The sequence below is a fragment of the Scylla paramamosain genome, chromosome 1, assembly GCF_035594125.1.
Source record: "Scylla paramamosain isolate STU-SP2022 chromosome 1, ASM3559412v1, whole genome shotgun sequence".
NCBI lineage: Eukaryota > Metazoa > Arthropoda > Malacostraca > Decapoda > Portunidae > Scylla > Scylla paramamosain.
In genome coordinates this window covers 13,015,083-13,037,336 of record NC_087151.1, presented here as the reverse complement: position 1 = coordinate 13,037,336, position 22,254 = coordinate 13,015,083, and the positions used below count along the sequence as shown (strand labels likewise).

General features: G+C 34.5%; 1 protein-coding gene across 3 annotated transcripts in view; it reads right to left on the bottom strand.

Annotated features, from left to right (window-relative positions):
- Positions 1-22,254, bottom strand: part of LOC135100908 (cyclin-dependent kinase 8-like) — a 45,845-nt gene that overhangs the window by 5,157 nt on the left and 18,434 nt on the right. For 2 of the 3 annotated variants that reach the window (XM_064004475.1, XM_064004486.1), the window contains exons 11-13: positions 6,716-6,772; positions 3,869-3,982; positions 446-2,953 (exon numbers count right to left, since the gene is read on the bottom strand). In XM_064004475.1, coding sequence (XP_063860545.1) covers positions 2,867-2,953; positions 3,869-3,982; positions 6,716-6,772 — 258 coding nt within the window. In that variant the 3' untranslated portion in view covers positions 446-2,866. The remainder of the gene's footprint in view (positions 1-445; positions 2,954-3,868; positions 3,983-6,715; positions 6,773-22,254) is intronic. The other variant, XM_064004493.1, reaches the window with a different exon arrangement.

Genomic DNA, 22,254 nt, shown 5'->3' with positions numbered 1-22,254 from the left:
AAGACATCTTTATTGAGGATGATCACTATAACTAATGGGGTAAACAGAAAACAGAAATCCTACACAATATATACACGATATTTGTGTTCATATTTCTGAATATGGTTCGTTTCCTTCCACGTATATTCCTCGTCTCTCTCACTGCCTCACGGAGCGGTGTGGTGTGGCGGCATGACGTGGCGCCAGGCGTATCCAGCGCAAGACCAGCTGGGCCTGACGTGGCCGAGACGGCTTCCAACAGTTCACCAAATATATGTATTTTATCTATTTACTTTATTTGCTGTGTTTTCTCATTGGTAATGCCACTAATAAAACAAGTTTTCTACCACCTGTTTTATTTTATTCGAAATGCACTGAAATAAGGAAAACACATCTAACACCTCTTTTGAAATACGCACGGCATATATTATTGACAGAATAGCTATAAATCTTAGTACGTTCATACTTCTTATCAAGGTTCTCAAGCTTCCTACAGGATTAGAGTGTACTTGTAAGCAGCAGATGTTGACAATGATGCGGCTCCACACGAGTACCTATTTAAACTACCCTCCCAGCTTATCTCAAGGCAGACCTAATAGTAGCAATTCTTGCCCACGATCTTGTGTGGTGGTATGCTGCACCATGTCCTTGATAAGTTTTCAATGTAGTCTCGGCGAAAGGACAATTATCCATCATAGCAGTTCATACTCTCTCTCTCTCTCTCTCATGCTGAAATATTTTAATTATATTTATTTTTCTTTAAAATTCTGCAATGTTTCCTGATTTCAATTTCATTAAAATATATAACTACTGAAACAAATGTCAATATCAGGACTACTGTGTGCTTGTAGCATTTAAAACTACACGTACGTACAGTACAAGCTGATGCATTGACTCCCTTTTGCTTGGTACTGGTTGAGCCCCCTTTCCCCCGCCTTTTGTTGTCTTATAACATAATCTCTCTCTCTCTCTCTCTCTCTCTCTCTCTCTCTCTCTGTGTGTGTGTGTGTGTGTGTGTGTGTGTAGCTCCACTTTTGCCCCCTAAACCTACCAGTAATAAAATTCAACATCTTTTCACCACTTACCAGTGACATCAGCTACCTATCAACTCCAAAGCTAATACATTTTCATGGTGCGACACGAAACTTTTCTGCAGCAGTAAAATTTCCCATGAAAATGTGTTGCAGATCACCAGACTTCAGTTTTTAAGTAGTTTGTCAATGGAGTAAGACCATCATGATAATTTTTTTTTTTATCCTAATGTAATGTTGAAAAATGTTACCTAGCAGTTTCATAGAAGCCGACCAAAATGGAAGAAATGTAAAAAAATAAATAAAATAAATAAATAAATAAATAATAAAAATAAAATTAACAAGGCAGCATTAAATTGAATTGACTAAGAACACACACACACACACACACACACACAGAGAGAGAGAGAGAGAGAGAGAGAGAGAGAGAGAGAGAGAGAGAGAGAGAGAGAGAGAGAGAGAGAGAGAGAGAGAGAGATGAACATTTTGGAGATCCTTTCAGAGTATCAATTCAATTTTAGAAAAGGAGGATTGTGTCATAAGCCTGTTATATTTCGGCTTGAGTGTGACAAAAGCAATTCAATCAAGAGGATTTTCAACCCCCTAAAAAGTACTACCTTACATATCTGCACAAAAAAAAAAAAAAAAGAGGAATGCAGAATATTTTCCTTAAATGGATGGAAAATTTTGAAAGCCCGGAGTTTAACCTTAGGAAGTAATAAAAAAAGGGGGTGTTGACAAAAGCATCAGAAGATATAATTACAAGATGGGAACTGAAATTTTCAGCAAAGTTACTGAAGAAAATTATCTAGGAGTGATTTTTTCAACAGCTCATTACCAGAAACACAAAGAAAATATCAAGAAAAATCCCTAAGCTGTTAAGGAATGAGTGGTATTTATTTATGTGGAGGAAAGGATGATGGGAATAAATGTTACAATGACATATCCAGGTCTCAAATAGTGCGGTCTCATCATGAGAAAAGTGTGTAAAAAAACTGGAAAGTTTACAGAGAGCAACAACCAAAATGGTACATAATTTGGAAGATCTATCATATGAACAGAGATTGTGCAGACTGCAGCTCCCAACCTTAGTGATGAGAAAGGAGAGAGGATACCTAAATACATTGTTCAGAATGACAAAGGGAGTGAAAAAAACTAAATAGAAAGGATCTACATGTGTGAAACAAAACTGACATGAAGGGACAGATGAAAGCTGAAGAGGTCCACTCTTAGGAGACATTGAGGCACAGTTTTCTCCACATAACCATAGAAACTTGGATGAGAAAGCGGTCTATGCAAGAAGTATTCATGATTTTAAATATGAGTTGAATACTAGCAGAGACAGGACAGTATAAGCATAACTCATTTCCTGTATGTCACAACACACACACACACACACACACACACACACAACTTGTGAGTTTGTATTATCATGTACAATTATACTACTGAGTTGGTATCATAAAAACACAGCGATGAATCTTATTATGCATGAAATTTTATTCTCTCTCTCTCTCTCTCTCTCTCTCTCTCTCTCTCTCTCTCTCTCTCTCTCTCAACAACACAGAAGAATTTAAAAAAGTAATAGTAGTAATAATATTAATCATTACATTACAATGGTAATAATAATAATAATAATAATAATAATAATAATAATAATAATAATAATAATAATAATAATAATAATAATAACAATAATAATAATAATAAAAATAATAATAATAATAATAATAATAAAAATAATAATAACAAAAATAAGTTAAAAAACAGTTATAGACAAAGGATAGTTTCCAATGTTTAACTGATAAGATTTGTGATACCCATCATGGAATGTTGAAACAGCCTACTGCGGTGCCTCAGTAGCGCTGGTTGAAGTTGCTGCTCTGCTGGGTATTGGTGTAGTTCATCATGCCTCCTTGTTGAACATGGCCTGGATGTTGTTGCTGAAACAAAACAAAGCAAATATTCAATGCTACAGTAAAGATAAATAACTCAAAACCTCAATCTCCCATAAATACTCTGATTGAAGGGCATCTTACATCACAGACTCAATTCCAAGAGTTGAATATATTTAGTATTCACGGTTGTGAAAATTAATTTGTGTTTTACAATGCTGAACATGTACTACAATTCAAAGTGTTGCACAGTCTGAATAAATGGTTAGTGTGGCAGCAGCAGCTACAGTGTCACTGCTGATCACCATTTACTTGTAAAAAAAAAACAATGAGTGTGGCAGCAGCAACTACTGTGTCACTGATAATCACCATTTACTTGTAAAAAGAAAATAATGAAAAGGCTGAGCAACCTAAGACATTGCTCTGTTACTAACTCAGTCTTATTATATGAATTTCATGAATATGAATTGCTGACATTACATGAGTAGGCAGTGATGGTGGCAGCAACTGTTTAAGTTGGAGCATGCTGAGAAAGAAATGAAAGGCAAAAATAAATGAAAATTTATTATGGCCATTCCCTTAGGTAAGTTCTTGTGTACAGGCACCTGCTGATATGCATACTACAAAGGCAATGATGATGACAGTGATGATACTGGCTCTAAGGTGTTGAAACTGTTAAAAACTTACAAATGACAATTGAGAATCACATTTATAATGATAATTAAGAAGTGGAAATTACCTTAGTAATAACTGATAAGTATTGATATCTCCAAATTTTGAGTAATATATCTATCATAACCTTTAACTAATTACAAATTTTGAAAGATAAAGTTTTCAGCCATATTACAACACACATTATATAAATGAAATTTCTTTTCAGTGTTCAGCAATGCCTCTAGCATGGCAAAGGGTGATGATTATCAACTTATATATTTAGCATCACTATAAAATTTATAGACCTACCTGATTTGGGTGATTGCGTTGTGTCATGTGAGAGAAGTTCTGTTGGCCACCAATACTGCTTTGGTGGTGACCTAGCCGCACCCTCTTGGAGGCTGGCTCCCCACCACCCCCACCCTGCAATATTAAAAAAAAAAGAAAAAAACATAAAAAGGAACAATCACAATGTTCACAAATATGGAATGTCTTTCAATTCCATTGTTCAACAAGACAATGATCCAACAGTCCTTATACTTTAATACAAACACAATTAATTTACTGATTAGACTTGCTTGTTTGTATCTCCCAATCTGCTAATTTCTCCTTCCACCTTCTCAGCCATAATCTCTTGAAATAAGTAGCATTACATAGGAGTTATATAGTGGTGATTAGGTGTTGTCATATATTTAATGTTACATCAGTCTAAGAATTACTTACCTTACTAGAGAAGAGGACTAGATTAAATCTAATTTAGCAGACAGTTTTAATATACACTAACTGAAGTGTATTTAAATAACTGCTGCATTTAACACCTAATAACATAATAAGATAATAAAATATGATGTGAAACTTTTAGGAAACAGATCTATATACTTGAACCATGTAAGTAAATGAAGCCATGTTTCATAGAGAATGATGATTCTCACGACTCACCTTTGCTCTCATTATTAAAGATTCTATTAGTATGTAAACTTTTGTGCTACTTCATAAATATGCCTCTTAACAAATAATAATAATAACAAAAAATATAAATACACACACACACACACACACACACACACACACACACACACACACACACACACACACACAAAAAAAAAATATATATATATATATATATATATATATATATATATATATATATATATATATATATATATATATATATATATATATATATATATATATATATATATATATATATATTCCCACTACTCTGATAAAGATAATTATTGTTACATTTCACTGATCATCTTATGGATATACAACATGAAACTGAAGAATAACATGACTATTTGTGAAATAAAGATGTAAATAACACCAGAAAAAAATATACACATATACTCTTTGTCAATACTTTCCACTGCTTTCATATTATCAACTCATTTTACTGACAGACATGCACTAAATTCAAAATACATTATATCATTAGTTTTCTTATCTTGAAAAAAAAAAAAAAAAACATTCAGACTTCAGGCTATTGCTTGTACTTGATGACAGAGAGATGGAAAAGAAGAGCAAGAAGCCACTGAGTGTTCACATTACATAATTTCACATAATAAAATGTGAGAGGCCAACTATAGACAGAGAGAGAGAGAGAGAGAGAGAGAGAGAGAGAGAGAGAGAGAGAGAGAGAGAGAGAGAGAGAGAGAGAGAGAGAGAGAGAGAGAGAGAGAGAGAGAGAGAGAGAGAGAGAGAGAGAGAGAGAGAGAGAGAGAGAGAGAGAGAGAGAGAGAGAGAGAGAGAGAGAGAGAGAGAATGCTCAATTTCTAATCTTAAATAAAAGTTAATTACGAAGGATTAAAATGTTTAGATCAATTTATAGAGATGCCCTGATATTCCTCCCTTGAAACAGTAATAGAGTTTATCAGGTAAAGGAATGAAAGAGTGAAGATACTGATTAACTCTTGCATCAATACAATGAGCAGTATAAGGGTGAGAAGCAGTCTTGTACAGTGACACCACAAGACAGGAGGAGGCACACAGAAAGTTCAGAAGAGCAGAAGTTGGAGAAATAACTACAGAAGACAGCAAGAGATGCAGCATCGTGGTGGTAAGTGAGAGGTTGAAGGAATTGGTCTGACAAAAAAGCTTATGGGCTCTACTAATATATATATATATATATATATATATATATATATATATATATATATATATATATATATATATATATATATATATATATATATATATATATATATATATATATATATATATATATATATATATATATATATATATATATATATATATATATATATATATTGTGTGTGTGTGTGTATGTGTGTGTGTGTAAGATGTCACCATGAAATTAAGAGAGAATTGTAAGAAAATATATTTTCCAATGGTATTCCTGAGATTCCTAAACTGAGATAAGCAGACAGTTAAATGAGCACCATGGATGAATGCTATATCAAATCCTTCAAAATACACTAACATAATAACACATAAATTCATCCTCATATAAATATGTAACAACCTTTGTATATCAATATGATCAATTGGCAGTAATAATACTGAAAGATTTATAGTACAAAAATCTTCCAACACTATACAGCTGGATATGGAAAGATCAGTTTGAATGAAAGTATTTCCTACTCCAGTTATCTTGTTTTAAATCACTATTATTTAGTGATGCTTTCGGCTACCTTCTTTCATTCATTTTTCTCTTTAGGAATAGCAAGTGGCTGAATTTCAACAAGTATGTATTAGTTCTCAACTGCACAATACACATGCAAGGCCCGCAGTAAATTGGGAGAAAAAAACAATGATGATATGATCAAAGATACCAACAGGTTTAAATGTGCTGAAAACTATTTGAAGATTTTTCACCTAAAAACATGAAAATTATGCCATGCAACCTGGAATATAAACTGTTAATTAATAGTAAACAAACATACTATAAATACAATAAATAGACAAATAATTACAAAATACACAATAAATTAAGTGTTCCTTGAATCACATAATCCTTTAGTAGCATTGTAGTTGTTAGAAATATAGCAATCACCTTTTTATGTATTAATGTTTTTGCAAACCAATCATCACACAGACAGAACTTTAAAACTGTGCTAGTTTCACCCCCACAATTTACACTGCCTAAAATTATATCAAATGCCAAGTATGTTTTTCTGGTCAAATATCTCTAACCTTTGTTGCAGCTGCTCTCTGTTGGTTTGTCCAGCTCTGCTCCATGAAAACTTTTTTCTGTAAGACCAAAAGAAACACAAATCCATCACTGGGCCCTGGCCAACTGTGTACACCACAGAAACTTTTCTGACCTCAGTCAATAAGAAAATTTTATCTCAACATCACAAGTAAATCTTTCACTCACTGTCATCCTTGAACACTGGCAGTTAAATACCACATACTCAGTAAATAGGTAAATAACCTGCCTCCTAAAAAAACAAAAAATCAAGCTTAGTATAAATTTACTAGTTAAAAACAAGTCATGTTCCCTCAGCAAGACAGGCTACAGTTCTTCTTTTGAAGATCTGCCATTAATTCAACTTGCTGAATTACAAACAATTTATGAATTATGATTTTATCCAAGTTTTCCAAGCCAAAAATATTTACTTACAAAATATGTTGTTCAATTTTAAATATAATAATTTTTGGTTGCAAAAGCAAAACATACTGCTCAAATTGTGAAAAAAAAAGTTTTCTTCAACACATTCTTTTTTCTTTTCTTTTTTTCTGTAAACTATCTTCATGTTGCTTTACATCTGATCAGAGCTTCTCTTGTACATGACTGCCACTGTACAAATCCAGTCTCTTATTTGAAATCTTTGGGATTAGACACTTCAAATTTTGGATTCGTTTGAGTTTTTGAATAGATAAAAAGTACAACTACTACCTACATACTTTTACTACTACTACTACTACTACTACTACTACTACTACTACTATTATTGCTACAATTTTTTACATTACTACAACTATTCTCTCTGTAGTCACCAGACAGTCACTATAACAATGTACATACTTTCATTACTATGATTACCTTCACTACTGCTGGTAATTCCCATAATATTATAATTACTATTTCCACTGTTACATCAACAAAAATGAGAACAACAGAAACAAGAAAAACAATGATTGAAAAAAAAATACTAGTACTACAATGATGATGGTGACTACACCATACTAGTACTTTTCTACTACCAGCAAAAAAAAAAAATTTATTTGATTCTGTATTTCATTTGATAACTATTGCTACTAATGATGAATATCTTTGTGTTGTCTGTGCAGTTTATCACCCATGTGACAGTATTACCTCTAGTACTGAGCCCCATGTACCATGTTAAATGCAAAAACTGCAACAATAAACTCAAATTCAATCTATACCAGACAGACATTCCTAACACTTTCCCTTGAAGGAATAATCATGACAGAAAATTCTATACTGTTCTTGCTCTTCATCCCATCCTGTTTATTTATTTATTTTTTATTTTTATTACATATACACTGTACACAAATAGCAGTAAAAAGTCAATACTGTGGAACCTAAGTTCTAGAACTTAATTTATTCCTGATTACTGTTTGAAATCTGAAATGTTTGAAAACCTAAACTACTTTCCCCATAGGAATCAATGTAAAATGCATTAATCCATTCCCAGACACTAGCTTACCCTGTCTTAGCAGCTTATGACAGACGCTCCCACACCCAATATAGCTGCTTCACAGGATCTCCAGCTCACAAATTATTTATCCAGAAAGGATGTATTGAATGAACTTTGTGACACAGAACTCATCAGAAGATACTGTTTAGACCATGCAGGTATTCTCTTTGTCACCAATCTAGTAAGGGAAGCCTTACAGTGACACAGAGAGAAGCAATTCACTTACCACCAAAATGAAGGTGATCATAACACTTAGACATCTAGCTGCTGGGAAAAGCTACTGGAAAAATGTAGTTGTGCAGTAGTGATGGCATTGAGGGTCATCGAGAGAGCCACAGGTGGCTCAGGATTACTCCTGAGCACCAAAAACTGTTTACACTGAGGCTTTTCAACGGGATAACATTTACCTTATTTCAAAAATTGAATTACTGACTTACATTCTGTCTCCCCTCCACCAAATATATAAAAACAAAGTAAGTATTTATAGAAACTATAAATTAGTAATAAACGGCAGTTTCTGCTATGAATTTTAATATTTGAAATCAAGTAACTTTGTCCAAAAAAACAAATTATGCTACCACAACTGAAGCAATAATAAGTTCAATTTTGTTCGAAAACCAATTTGTTCAAAAAGGGAGGCATTCAGTAACCAAGGTTCCACTGTACTTAAAAGAAAAAAAAAGAAAAAAATAAGAATAAAAGAAAAAAAACTTTTGAGAGCCCAACAATCTCTTACATAGACAGGCTCCAATGTGTTGCTACCTATTGCCTGTTTATCTGGAGGGACAGGACTTCTTCCATGTGTGTTCATTTATATAATTTTTTATAGGTTTTACAAACTCATATGAACACTGCAAAATATGCTGAGTATTTCATACAAAGGAAAATTTCATTCCATATAAGATTTCATGTATTTAATATTGAACACCAATTGAACATAACAGCTAGCAGCCATGCATAACTGACATGGCCATTACTGCAGGTGCTGCTTGGCTTCCCTCATCCATGTCATATCCTGGTCTACTGTCATCTATGCTTTCACTTATATATTCTCTAAAGCTCTCACTTTTCTCTCTCCACTTGCATATGACTAATATTTTCAGTGGCAGAGTAGTAACATTTCTAAATGAAATTGGCTATTCCTTTTAGGAATTCTTCCATTATATTCACTAAACAATGACTTAACTTTTATACTTCAACATTTTGGTCAGTCTTCTGCATGTTGTCCAACAATGTGCCCCTTACTAGTGATACTTAATAACATCAGGTCAATAACAACTATCCACCTATTTGTCTCAATGATAATTTCATGTGCCAAAGCCACTGCCCTTGCAATACATCTTTCACCACTCTCAAAAAGAAAGACCATAGCATTGATTTTTAGTTAAGAATAATGAATTTAAAATATCACTGTGGGGAAATATGTCCTGGAGTGATGTAACCAAGTTTTCTTTTATTGCCAACAGAATAACTGTCAATCAGCACCCGAGGAATGATGACATTTAGTGTAAATTTACTTGTGTAGCTATTTTGGGTACTATGGAGTAGAAAGGATGGTGAAGCTACCAATAAAAATGATAAGTAAATCAAGTCAAGTACTTTCAACTGCTGTCTAACATTCTTCTCAAGTCACTTCAAGGTGCCAAACAGTTATGTTCATGTAGGAGTTGAGCTCCCAGTTACATGGTGAAGTCGAAGATTAGATGACTTCAGAAGAGTCATAACAGGTCCACAGAAGATTTATCAGGAAATTCACCTAATCAAGAACTTCTCATCAATCATAAGAAGGATATCTACAGAATGTAGATAATTTATTCACATGAAACCTAGGAGCTGCTATCCAGAAAAATGGTCCAATATAGGTCCCAATAATCATCAATAAAACCTCATCAGTAAAACAGTACTCAGTGACTTGACATGTAATGTAATGCATCAGCTTCATGAGGAAAAGAAAGCCTATCAGTTACTAGATGAATTGGCACTGCTTGGTGTGAGTTTTCATGCATATTTTTGTCATTCATGAGTGATGTAAAACTGAGCGTACAAGTGTACCTAATTTGTTGCCAAGTGGTAAAAAAAAAACAAATAAATCAAAATAAATTAATTGACTTAAAAATAAATAAATAAATAAATAAATAGATAAAAATAATAAATAAATAAATGAATAAATAAATAAATAAGATTGAATAAATAAAAATATAATTAAAACAAAGGGATATTATAATGCATCCATATGAGGAAGTAATCTTACACCATTTATAAGGTTGTTGTATCTTTTAAGTACATGAAATGCTAATGTCATAAGATCCAAATCTGCAGTAAAACATGATAAACTTTTGCAAATTGATCATAAATAATAAGTAATATTTTTCACAAAACAATTTTTTTCTTGAACCAGAGAGGCAATTAATTCATGACAATGAAAAGATGAAAATAATTTTCATGCAATTGCCCATTTCCAACATACATAGTTTTGTGAGCACTTGTGAGCACGCACGCACGCACACACACACACACACACACACACACACACACACACACACACACACGCACATGTGTGCACACACACACACACACACACACACACACACACACACACATACACACACACACACACACACACACACATGTACATGCTCACAAATGGGAAATGAAGAAATAATAAAGGTACAAGAACAGAAAGATCTGGGAGTGATAATACAAGATCAGAGAAGCATTTAGAAAGGATATTCAGAGATATATATAGAATGGTGAGAAATACTGGAACAACATTCCACTACATGGATAAAGATATAATGAGGAAGATAATTACCACTATGATTTGACCAAGGGTAGAATATGCTGAAAGTGTGGTCACCCCCACAAGAAGAAACATGTGAAAGACCTAGAAAGGATACAAAGGATGGCAATGAAGATGGTTCCACAAATGGAAGAATAGAATTAACATACAAAGAAAGGTTAAAGTAAGTGAATCTGCCAACATTGGAACAAAGGGAAAGGGGAAATTTAATACTAAGCTATAAATTGTGGAATAGAATGGAAGAAGTAGATAATGAGAAACTGCTGCTGAGAGAAGTGGGAAATACCACTTACACATGAGAATACACCAAAAGGAAGATGGCACCTGCCAAAACAACAGTTACTCCCAGTGAGGTCTAAAGCACTAGATTAGGGGGTGCTGTGAACTTATCATTAAACCCAGCTGTGACCTCACTTAACATTTCTCTTTGTGTCTTACAACACAAGGGGGCAGTCACAGCCTGCCCTCTAAAGACAACTCTCTTCCTTCACACAAAATTACAAGCACCTAATTACACACACACCCTGCACTCAAAATTATCATGGTAGCTCCTACACCAGCCTCAGAGTTCCCATCTAGGGAGGGGACCATAAGTGTCCCCCAGGTCGGACTGCTCTCCTGGTATTGACCCTAAGTGTCGTGACACCCCCTCTCAACTTTTTCTTCATTAACTTCTGCAACATTCGCATTCTTAGATCTAATTTTCAATCTGTAGAACACCACCTCTCCTCTTCTAAACTTCATTTTCTTTTCCTCACTGAAACACAGGTGTCTGAAGCAACTGACAGTAACCCCTTTTCTTTTCCCTCCTACTTTTTCTATCCTCATTTTCAATCCAAAGCTGGATGTTGTGTTTATGTGCGCAACGACTTAAGCTGCTCTTGTGTCCATGCTCTTGAATCTTCCGAATTTCCCACCATCTAGCTACGACTACAGAGTCATTCTCAAACTAAATTTATCTGTGTTGTATACCTCTCATCTAACTCCTCTGACTATAAGAAATTCTTTGACTACTTAACTTCCAAACTGGAGCACGTTCTGACTCTCTTCCCTTTTATGGAGATCTCCATTCTTGGAAACTTCAATGTTCACCACCAGCTTTGCCTTTCCTCTCCCTTCACTGACCATCCTGGTGAACTAGCCTTCAACTTTGCTATACTCCACAACCTAGAGCAATTGATCCAACACCCTACTCATATTCCTCACTGTCTTGGAGATACACCCAACATTCTTAACCTTTTCTTAACCTCTAATTCTTCTGCTTACGCTGTCACCCTCTCTTTTCCGTTGGGCTCCTCTGATCACAATCTAATATCTGTATCTTGTCCTATCGTTCCAATCCCTCCTCAGGATCCCCCTAAGCGGAAGTGCCTCTGGCGTTTTGCTTCTGCTAGTTGGGGGGACCTGAGGAGGTATTTTGCTGATTTTCCTTGAAGTCATTACAGCTTCTGTGCCAGAGACCCATCTTTGTGTGCCGAGTGCATAACAGAGGTGATAGTGTCTGGCATGGAGGCGTACATACCTCACTCTTTTTCTCGACCTAAACCTTTCAAACCTTGGTTTAATACAGCCTGTTCTCATGCTATACATAATAGAGATATGGCCCACAAAAGGTACTTAAGCCTTCCATCACTACAATCTCATGCACTTTATATTTCTGCCTGGAACCATGCCAAGTCTGTTCTCCAACTAACCAAAAACTTATTCATTAATAGAAAGTGTCAAAATCTTTCAAGATCTAACTCCCCTCGTGACTTCTGGCATCTAGCCAAAAATATCTCCAACAACTTTGCTTCTTCTTTCCCTCCATTATTTCAATCAGATGGCACCACTGCTATCACATTTATCTCTAAAGCTGAATTTTTCACTCAAACTTTTGCTAAAAACTCTATCTTGGATGATTCAGGGCCTGTTCTTCCCTCTCCTCCACCCTCTGACTACTTCATGCTACCTGTTAAAATTCTTTGCAATGATGTTTTCCATGCCCTTGCTGGCCTTAACTCTCAGAAGGTTTATGGACCTGATGGGGTTCCTCCTAATGTTCTCTGAAACTGTGCCTCTGTGCTTGCACCTTGCCTAGTCAAACTTTTTCAATTCTGTCTGTCAACATCTACCTTTCCTTCTTGCTGGAAGCTTACCTACATTCAGCCTGTTCCTAAAAAGGATAACTGTTCTAATCCCTCAAACTACCATCCTATTGCTTTAATTTCCTGCCTATCTCAAGTTTTTTAATCTATCCTCAACAGGAAGATTCTTAAGCATCTATCACTTTACAACCTTCTATCTGATCGCCATTATGGGTTCTATCAAGGCCACTCTACTGGTGATCTTCTGGCTTTCCTTACTGAGTCTTGGTCATCCTCTTTCAGAGATTTTGGTGAAACTTTTGCTGTTGCCTTGGACATATCAAAAGCTTTTGGTAGAGTCTGGCACAAAGCTTTGATTTCCAAACTACCCTCCTATGGGTTCTATCCTTCTCTCTGTAACTTCATCTCAAGTTTCCTTTCTGATCGTTCTATTACTGCTGTGGTAGACGGTCACTGTTCTTCTCCTAATTCTATTAACAGTGTTCCTCAAGGTTCTGTCCTGTCACCCACTCTCTTCTTATTATTCATCAATGACCTTCTAAAACAATCTTCTTGTCCTATCCACTCCTATGTTGATGATACCACCCTGCACTTTTCCACGTCTTTTCACAGACGTCCAACCCTTCAGGAAGTGAACATTTCACACAGGGAAGCCACAGAACGCTTGACTTCTGATCTTTCTAAAATTTCTAATTGGGATGGAGCAAACTTGGTATTGTTCAGTGCCTCAAAAGCTCAATTCCTCCATCTATCAACTCGACACAACCTTCCAGACAACTATCCCCTCTTCTTCAATGACACTCAACTGTCCCCCCTCTTCTACAATGAACATCTCAGTCTGTCCTTTACTTATAATTTAAACTGGAAACTTCACATATTATCTCTAGTTAAAACAGCTTCTATGAAGTTAGGCATTCTGAGACATCTCTGCCAGTTTTTCTCATCCCCACCGAGCAGCTAACTTTGTACAAGGGCCTTATCTGTCCATTTATGGAGTACGCTTCACACATCTGGGGGGGTTCCACTCATACTGCTCTTCTAGACAGAGTGGAATCAAAAGCTTTTCATCTCATCAACTCCTCTCCTCTAACTGACTGTCCTCAGCCTCTCTCTCATCACCGCAATGTTACATCTGTAGCTATCTTCTACCGCTATTTTCATGCTAACTGCTCTTCTGATCTTGCTAACTGCATGCCTCCCCTCCTCCTACAGCCTCACTGCACAAGACTTTCTTCTTTCTCTCATCCCCTATTCTGTCCAAATCTAGGTAAATTGCTCGAAATCAATTGCTCGACAGTAAATTGCTCGAAATCAACTGCTCGAAAAATAATTTCTCAAACTGTCAATTGCTCGAAAGGCAGATTGCTTGAAATAATTTTGTATATGCACTGTTACCTAACAAAACTGAAGAAACCTATAGGAGGTTCCTGAAGGCTCTTAAAGAAAGAATCCCTACATTACACCCATTAACAATAATGATTGATTTTGAACTTGCCATGGTTAAAACAATAGAACAAGAATTTCCAATCTTTAAGTGTAGTGGCGGTTTTTTTCATTTTTGTCAAAGCCTTTATCGAAAAATTCAAGCAAGTGGCCTTAAGAAAATGTACGACACCAATGCTGAATTTGCTCTTAAAGTTTGTCGTTTATCTGTGTTGGCATTTATACCTGTACCCAAAGTTGTGGAAACATTTGAATTTCTAGTTGAAAATGAATTTTTTCCGGATGAGCTTCAAGGAGTTGTGGATTATTTTGAAGACACATGGATTGGGCAGCCATGTAGACGCAGCCGTAGACGTGCCCCTTTATTTAAACATGAAATGTGGAACTGTTTTGATAATGTTGTAGAAGGACTGTCAAAACAAACAATGCAACTGAAGGATGGCACAACAGTTTTGAACATCAAATAGGTGCTCATCATCCGTCTATTTGGAAATTTATTGATGGACAAAAAGAGAGAACAAAGTTTACAAGAATTGCGAATAGAACAATATGTGGGAGGAGTGAGTGCAGCTGAGGGCAGAAAAGAGTACTGTGACACCACAATGCGATTAAAGAATATTGTATCAAACTATGACACAACAGACAATGTACAAGAATATCTAAGAAGTATAGCATACAATATTTCATACTAATAGAGTAAATATTTGCAATAATTTTTTTAATTTTTATTTTTTTATTTTTAAAAATTTTTAAATGTATCCATTCGTGTTTTTAACTGTTCAATTAACAACAATAAAGTATTATTTTATCTTTTTTTTTTATTCTGTTTTCGAGCAATTGACAGTTCGAGAAATTATTTTTCGAGCAATTGATTTCGAGCAATTTACTGTCGAGCAATTGATTTCAAGCAATTTACCGGATACCATTCTGTCCACCTCTCTAATGCAAGAGTTAACCAGTATTCTCAATCATTCATCCCTTTCTCTGGTAAACTCTGGAACTCTCTGCCTGCCTCTGTGTTTCCACCTTCCTATGACTTGAATTCCTTCAAGAGGGAGGTCTCAAGACACTTATCCTTCAATTTTTGATTACCACTTTGAACCCTTTTCTGGGACTGGCATCTCAGTGGGCTTTTTTTTTTTTAACTGAATATTTGTTGCCGTTGGCCAGTGTCCCTCCTACATAAAACACACACACACACAGCAGCAGCAGAGTTGACAGGACGTGTTTCCTAGTGCTCTACATATAGAAGGAAAGAATAACACAAATTGCTCACAGTGGAACGAGTTATGATATGAAGACCCAGGAATACCTAGGTGGCAAATAAGGAGGGGAGAAACAGTACATAAGTATAGTTATCTTTAGGAGACTTTGGTTGGTTTGTTTACACTTTGGACAAAATGGTGGAGGGCAGCATCCCAAAAAGAACAGGGGTCCTTTAAAGGTTTTACTGGTAAGGAAAGAACTAAATTGCAGTGTAGAAAAATCTTATATATGGAAGAAATGATGGACAAGTTAGTGGTGAGAATAAAGACATTGGAGGCACACCAGAAGGAGACAGGTGAGATTTGGTGATTATTACAGCAAAGTTGATGGAGATGGAAGATAAAAATGAGAAATTAAAGGTTGAAAATGACTGTTTAAAGAAACAAATAAAGGAAAAAGTAGAAACTGTTCAGAAAGGAAATGAGGAAATGAAGGCAAATGTAAAGGACATGGAAATGAGGCAAAATAAGTGGTTAAATGAACGTAAATTTGAAGAATAATCACTAAAGAAAATAATAGAACACGAAAATGAGAAACAAAACCTGAGACAAAAAGTGGTAAATGTTATTAAAGAAGAGAAAAGGTTAGTGAGAGCCACTGTAGAAAAATATAAAGAAGTAATTGTATTTGATTTAAAGGAAGAGAAAATATTAAGCAGAATTCAAAGGGAGGAAAAGGAAATGTTGAATAAGTTACTGAAGAAAATGACAAGTGAAGACAGCCAGGTAGTAAAGCAAGTGGAAGAGTTCCAAAGAACTGAGAAATATGAAGAAGAAAAAATGAGACCCATAGGAATAAGGTTTACAACATAGGTACAAGCAGAAGAAATAAATGATGGGTATTGGAGGTTGTCTGGAGATGAAGAATATAAGAATGTATGGATAAACAGGGATATGGATGAGACTGAAAGATCAAAGCAAAAGGAGCTGGTAAATGAAGCTAAACAAAAAAACGAACAAGAAACAGGTGGAAGAGAAGAAGTTTTCTGGAGAGTGAGGGATATGAGAATAAAGAAATGGTACATCAAACAGTAAGTAAATTATGTTATACTAATGTAAATGGATTAACGTCAACTAAAATGGAATTAAATGAGTTGTTAAACAGAACCACACCAAATGTTGTTGTATTATGTGAAACAAAATGCAAAAATGAATGGGGAACTCCTGACATTGGTGATGATAAATATGATTTATGGATGAAAAATAGAAGTGACAAGGGGGGAGGTGGAGTGACAATTCTGACTAAAAAATGTGTTAAAGTGGAGAAGGTAATAAAAAATTAAGACCATTCTGAAATTCTAGAAATGATGATCAGAAGTGGAAATGGAAGGATAATGAATTATGTAGGAGCGTATGTGCCACCTATGAACAATGCTTGGCAAAAAGAAGAGCATGAAGAGATATTGGCAGATGTGCTAAGAGGTCTTGAAAAGATAGTGATGGAAAGTAATGATATAGTTATTGTTGGTGATTTTAACTGTAAGGAGATCAAATGGAAGACATTGACAACTACTGGAAGTGATAGCTCATAGAGTAATAGACTATTGAACTGGGCAGTGGAAAACGTGATGACTCAATGGGTTGATAGTGATACCAGATTTGGTGGAAGAGATAAACCATCAAGACTTGATTTAGTGTTTACCAAGGACATGGAAATTATTGAAAATATACATTATGATAGCCCTCTAGGTAAAAGTGACCATGTGTTGATGGAATTTAATTTGAAAAATTAAGATATAATCATTGATGAAAATTATAAGGTAAGAAGATTTAAATATAGTAAAGCTGACTTTGAAAAATTAAGAAAGTACTTTGTTGCTGTGGACTGGAAAGACTCTGAAGATGCAGGAGATGTTTGTGAAAAATGGTATGAATTTATAAGGATATACAATTCTGCTGTGGAAAAATTTGTACCTAAAGGAGTAGTGAGATATAGAATGGGTAAAGAATGGTTCAGTACAAAATGCAAAGAGGCTAGAAATCATAAATCAAATGCTTGGAATAGATGGAAGAAGAGGAAAACTGAGAGCAGATAGGAGGAATATACTGATGCTAGAAATAAGTACATCGAGATAATAAGAATGGAGAGAAGAAACTATGAAAGAGATATAATAGATAAGTATATAAATGAACCCAAACTATTCTTTAGAAACATTAATGGGAAGATGAAGAAGATGGAAGGTGTATCAAGCTTGAAAGTTGAAGGAAAAATCTATGATGATGCACAGGACTTGGTGGAGGTTGTAAATAGTTTCAGATTGGTATTTACTGTGGAAGGGGAGTTTGATGCTGGAAGGGATAAGTTGGTGAGGAATTTAGTAAGTACAGTCCCAGTCAGTTATGAAGAAATACTTATGATGATGGAAGAACTTGAGGTAAATAAAGCAACCAGTCCAGATGGATATTGAAGGAATGTAGAGAATAACTGGCTGATAAAATTCAGTCTAGTGGTGACATCACTATCACAGGGAAGAGTACCAAAAGATTAGAAGAGAGCAAATATTACACCAATATACAAAGGAGGAAATAAGGAAAATCCACTAAATTATAGACCAGTGTCCTTGATTAGTGTTGTAGGAAAATTATGTGAAAGAACAATAAAGGAAAAATGGATGGAACACTTGGAAAGAGATAAAGTTTTAGTAAATTGTCAATTTGGATTTAGGAGGCGAAGATCATGCTCCATGAACTTATTGTCCTTTTATTCAAGGGTAGTCGATGTTGTGCAGGAGAGAGACAGATGGGTGGATGGTGTCTACTTAGACTTGAAGAAGGCACTTAACCAAGTACCACACTGAAGATTATGGAAGATAAAAAATTATGGAAAAATTGGAGGAAGACTGCTGGAGTGGATGGAAGATTATCTGAATGACAGAGAGATGATAACTGCAATACAAGACCAAAATTCATCTTGGCTGAAAGTAGCTAGTGGTGTCCCACAGGGGTCAGTGTTGGGACCGATAATGTTTGTAATATATGTGAACAACATAAATGAAGAAATAGATAGTTATATGAACTTATTTACAGATGATGCTAAGCTGATGAGAAGGGTAGAAAATGTAAATGACTGTATGGTATTGCAAGATGATTTAAATAAGATAAATAGATGGAGTAAATCTTGGCAAATGGAATTCAATTTAAGTAAATGTAAAGTGATGGAGTTTGGTGAGAATAAGAAAAGAATACAATATCATTATGAGATGGAAGGTGTGAAGTTAAAGAAGTCAAAAGAGGAAGTGGATTTGGGAGTAACAGTCACTGAAAATTTGACTCCGGACAGACACATTGATAAAATTACTGGAGAGACAATGAATTTGTTAAAAAGAGTTAGAATGGCATTCTCATATTTGGATAAAGAAATTATAAAAAGTTGTTGATTTCCATGATAAGACCAAGATTGGAATATGCGGCAGTGGTGTGGTCTCCTCATACAAAGAGGAATATTATAAAATTAGAGAGAGCACAAAGAGCAGTCATTAAGATGGTTCCGGAGTTGAGTAAATTGACCTATGAAAAGAGATTAAGAATGGTGAAAATTCCTACCCTTGTAAATAGGAGAGAGAGAAGAGATTTAATAAACATCTATAGAATGATAAATGGTATGGAAAATGTGGATAAAGAAGGTTTTATAAATTTAGACACACAGAGTACAAGGGGACACACTAAGAAATTGAAGAAAGTTAATTGTAGAAGAGATCTTAAGAAGTATAGCTTTCCTCACAGAAGTGTGAAGAAATGGAATGAACTCACTGAAAACATTGTAAATGCCAAAACTGTCAATGCTTTTAAGACCAAACAAGATAGATATAGTGACGGAATACTATGAGATTACTCATCTCCCATAAACCACAACTAGGTAAATAAATACACACACAAAAAATAAAATAAATAAATAAATAAATAAATAAATAAATATAAATAAATAAATAAATAAATAAATAAATAAATAAGATAATATAAAAAAAAAAATAATAATAATAACAATAATAATAATAATAATAATAATAATAAATTAATAAATTAATTAATTAAATAAAAGTAAAAAAATAAGTCATACATACATTCTTTTTGTGGTAAATTTATCTTTTATAAATGCTAAAATTTAACAATGCCATTAATTATCTTAGACAGGCATCTTCTTTTTTTTTTTATATGCAAATTACTAAAGACAAGCATATATTGCTGACCTAGAATTTATCCACCAATTCTAATCTCATTTATTATATCTGATGAAATGGATGTATTTGGGAGCAATTTGTTCCAAGCTCACTGCCAAAATTGAATTAGCCACTCAAAATAACCAATTAAATAAAATAAGCATAATATCAGAAAGAAAACTTAACTTCACAAAAGATTAGCTAGTTGTCCTATATGTCATATTCAGCACATAAACCTCCTATACATTTTTACTCATTAATTTTTTTTCTCTTATAAGGTCGTTATTCTTTTGCCTTTACTTTATCAGCTCATGGATGAGGGTGTAATGCAAAAATAAGCAGGTGAACTTCCCATGTTGAGAGAAATATGGCAATAAATAAATCCCATCTAAGTGCCACCACACCAAGCCATTTAAGTGTCCAGTATATCCTTTGTCTTGGAGATTTTTCAAAGATGTAGGGAAATATTTTCAAGACCTTATGAAATCTCAATTTAAAAAAAAAAAAATTATTATTATTATCAACCACAGCCCAACAGATTTCTATATTTCAGTGACAAGCCTGCTCTGTGTTTGTCACTAGGTTTACATTGTTTTTAAAGATCTAATTTGATCAATAAAAACTTCCCACGTGGAAATTTGTTTAGATGTATTAGAGAGTGTCACCATTTATCATACATATACACTCACTGATAGTATATTCATACACAGCTTCTGCCATATTTACTGTGACAAGGGGGACAAATAACTACAATCAGTGAATTTCTGCAAATATTTGGTACAGTTCTTAAAAAAATTAGCCTCCAGACTCACAAAAACATATCTACACATAAACTTTACCTAATCATTGATTCCTTAGCCTTGAAACAAAAAGTGACTCTTTTACCATTCTAATTTTCCAGCTAATTAAAGTAAAAAATAAACAGAAATTACAGCACTGAACCTTTCATTTCAAAAGACAAACAGTACAGCAATTTGGCTACTTCATCCTCTGCTGAAACCAGATCTTGACTTGATACATGCAACTAACGAATCACAACGAAACTGTAATATCCCAACACTAAAGTGTTCAATATCAGGTCTCTCCATCTTAGAGAGTACCATTATTTTTGTATCCTTCTTATTCTGCTCCTCTAGCAGATAGAAGTTAATGATATGAGACATTCAGAATGTTTTTGTGAAAAATTCCTAAAAAGATTAAACCCTGCAAGCCACTACTACATCATCTCCATTATGAGGAGCCAAATAGATGGTCCTGTCTTTATAATTATGCAGCAGTCTAATGTTTTTTTTTTCACTCATTAATACTCAAATATGCTCCCAAGGAACATACAATAGAGCAGCATAATGAATTACCCAACTTCTCTAGTAAACCTGGCTCACTACAGAGACAGTTTTCTTAGTTCTTTGCTCTTCCTCATGTTTGGTAATGGGTTAAGGTTATTTTTAGAGTTAAGCTGCAAGCCTAATACCCAACATGTTAGGATAGCTCAAAGGCAGGGTACATGAATAATCCCTTAGGTATATAAATAATTACCTTAATAAGTACTGAAATAGCTTATGAATTAACAAACTTTTTGGTTTCTTACCCAATCAATGCAGCGTTACCTGAAAGGAGCATTACAACAAACATATGTGTGGTGGGCATATGCACATTGATCCTCCTTGCAACTACTTTGTTCAAGTCATATTATATATTATCACTTACCTGCAGTACAGCACAGGATATTTACCATCACTTACAACTCACAGCAGCACTTATTTAGTTAACTAGTACAGGAAGTCCCCTACTGATGAATATTCAAGTTACAAACTTACATTAAATATGAACAGTGTTGTCTAAGTTCAGAATTAGTGCGTAAGGATAATTTGCATATCTGCTGAGAGGCAATAGCAGGAGTGAAAGATGCTGTTCTGTATAATAGCAGTATCATACTGTATGTGTCCATATGGGGCCCATTATAACATGTATTGTAAGCTATTTTTTTTTTACCATTAAATCATTAAAAAATGTTGAGTGTTAAACACAAGAGCAGTGGTGATAACCTATCCTCTCCTATTGTTGATACACCATAATCTCCTGTTTCTGATGCTCCAACATCACCCACTGCCTCCTCTACTTCCAATCAGTAACTTGTTTCACCTTGCCAAAGAAAGCTAGTCCACAAGTGCCAGATGTGTCACATTAGCAAATTACTAAAGATCTTTTTTTGTTACTAACATGAACTTCATTTTATGTATTTGAAGGTTACTCAAAACATATTAAAAACAAAAAAATACTATTTACTTTGGTATGTCCATATATAGTCATTGTGA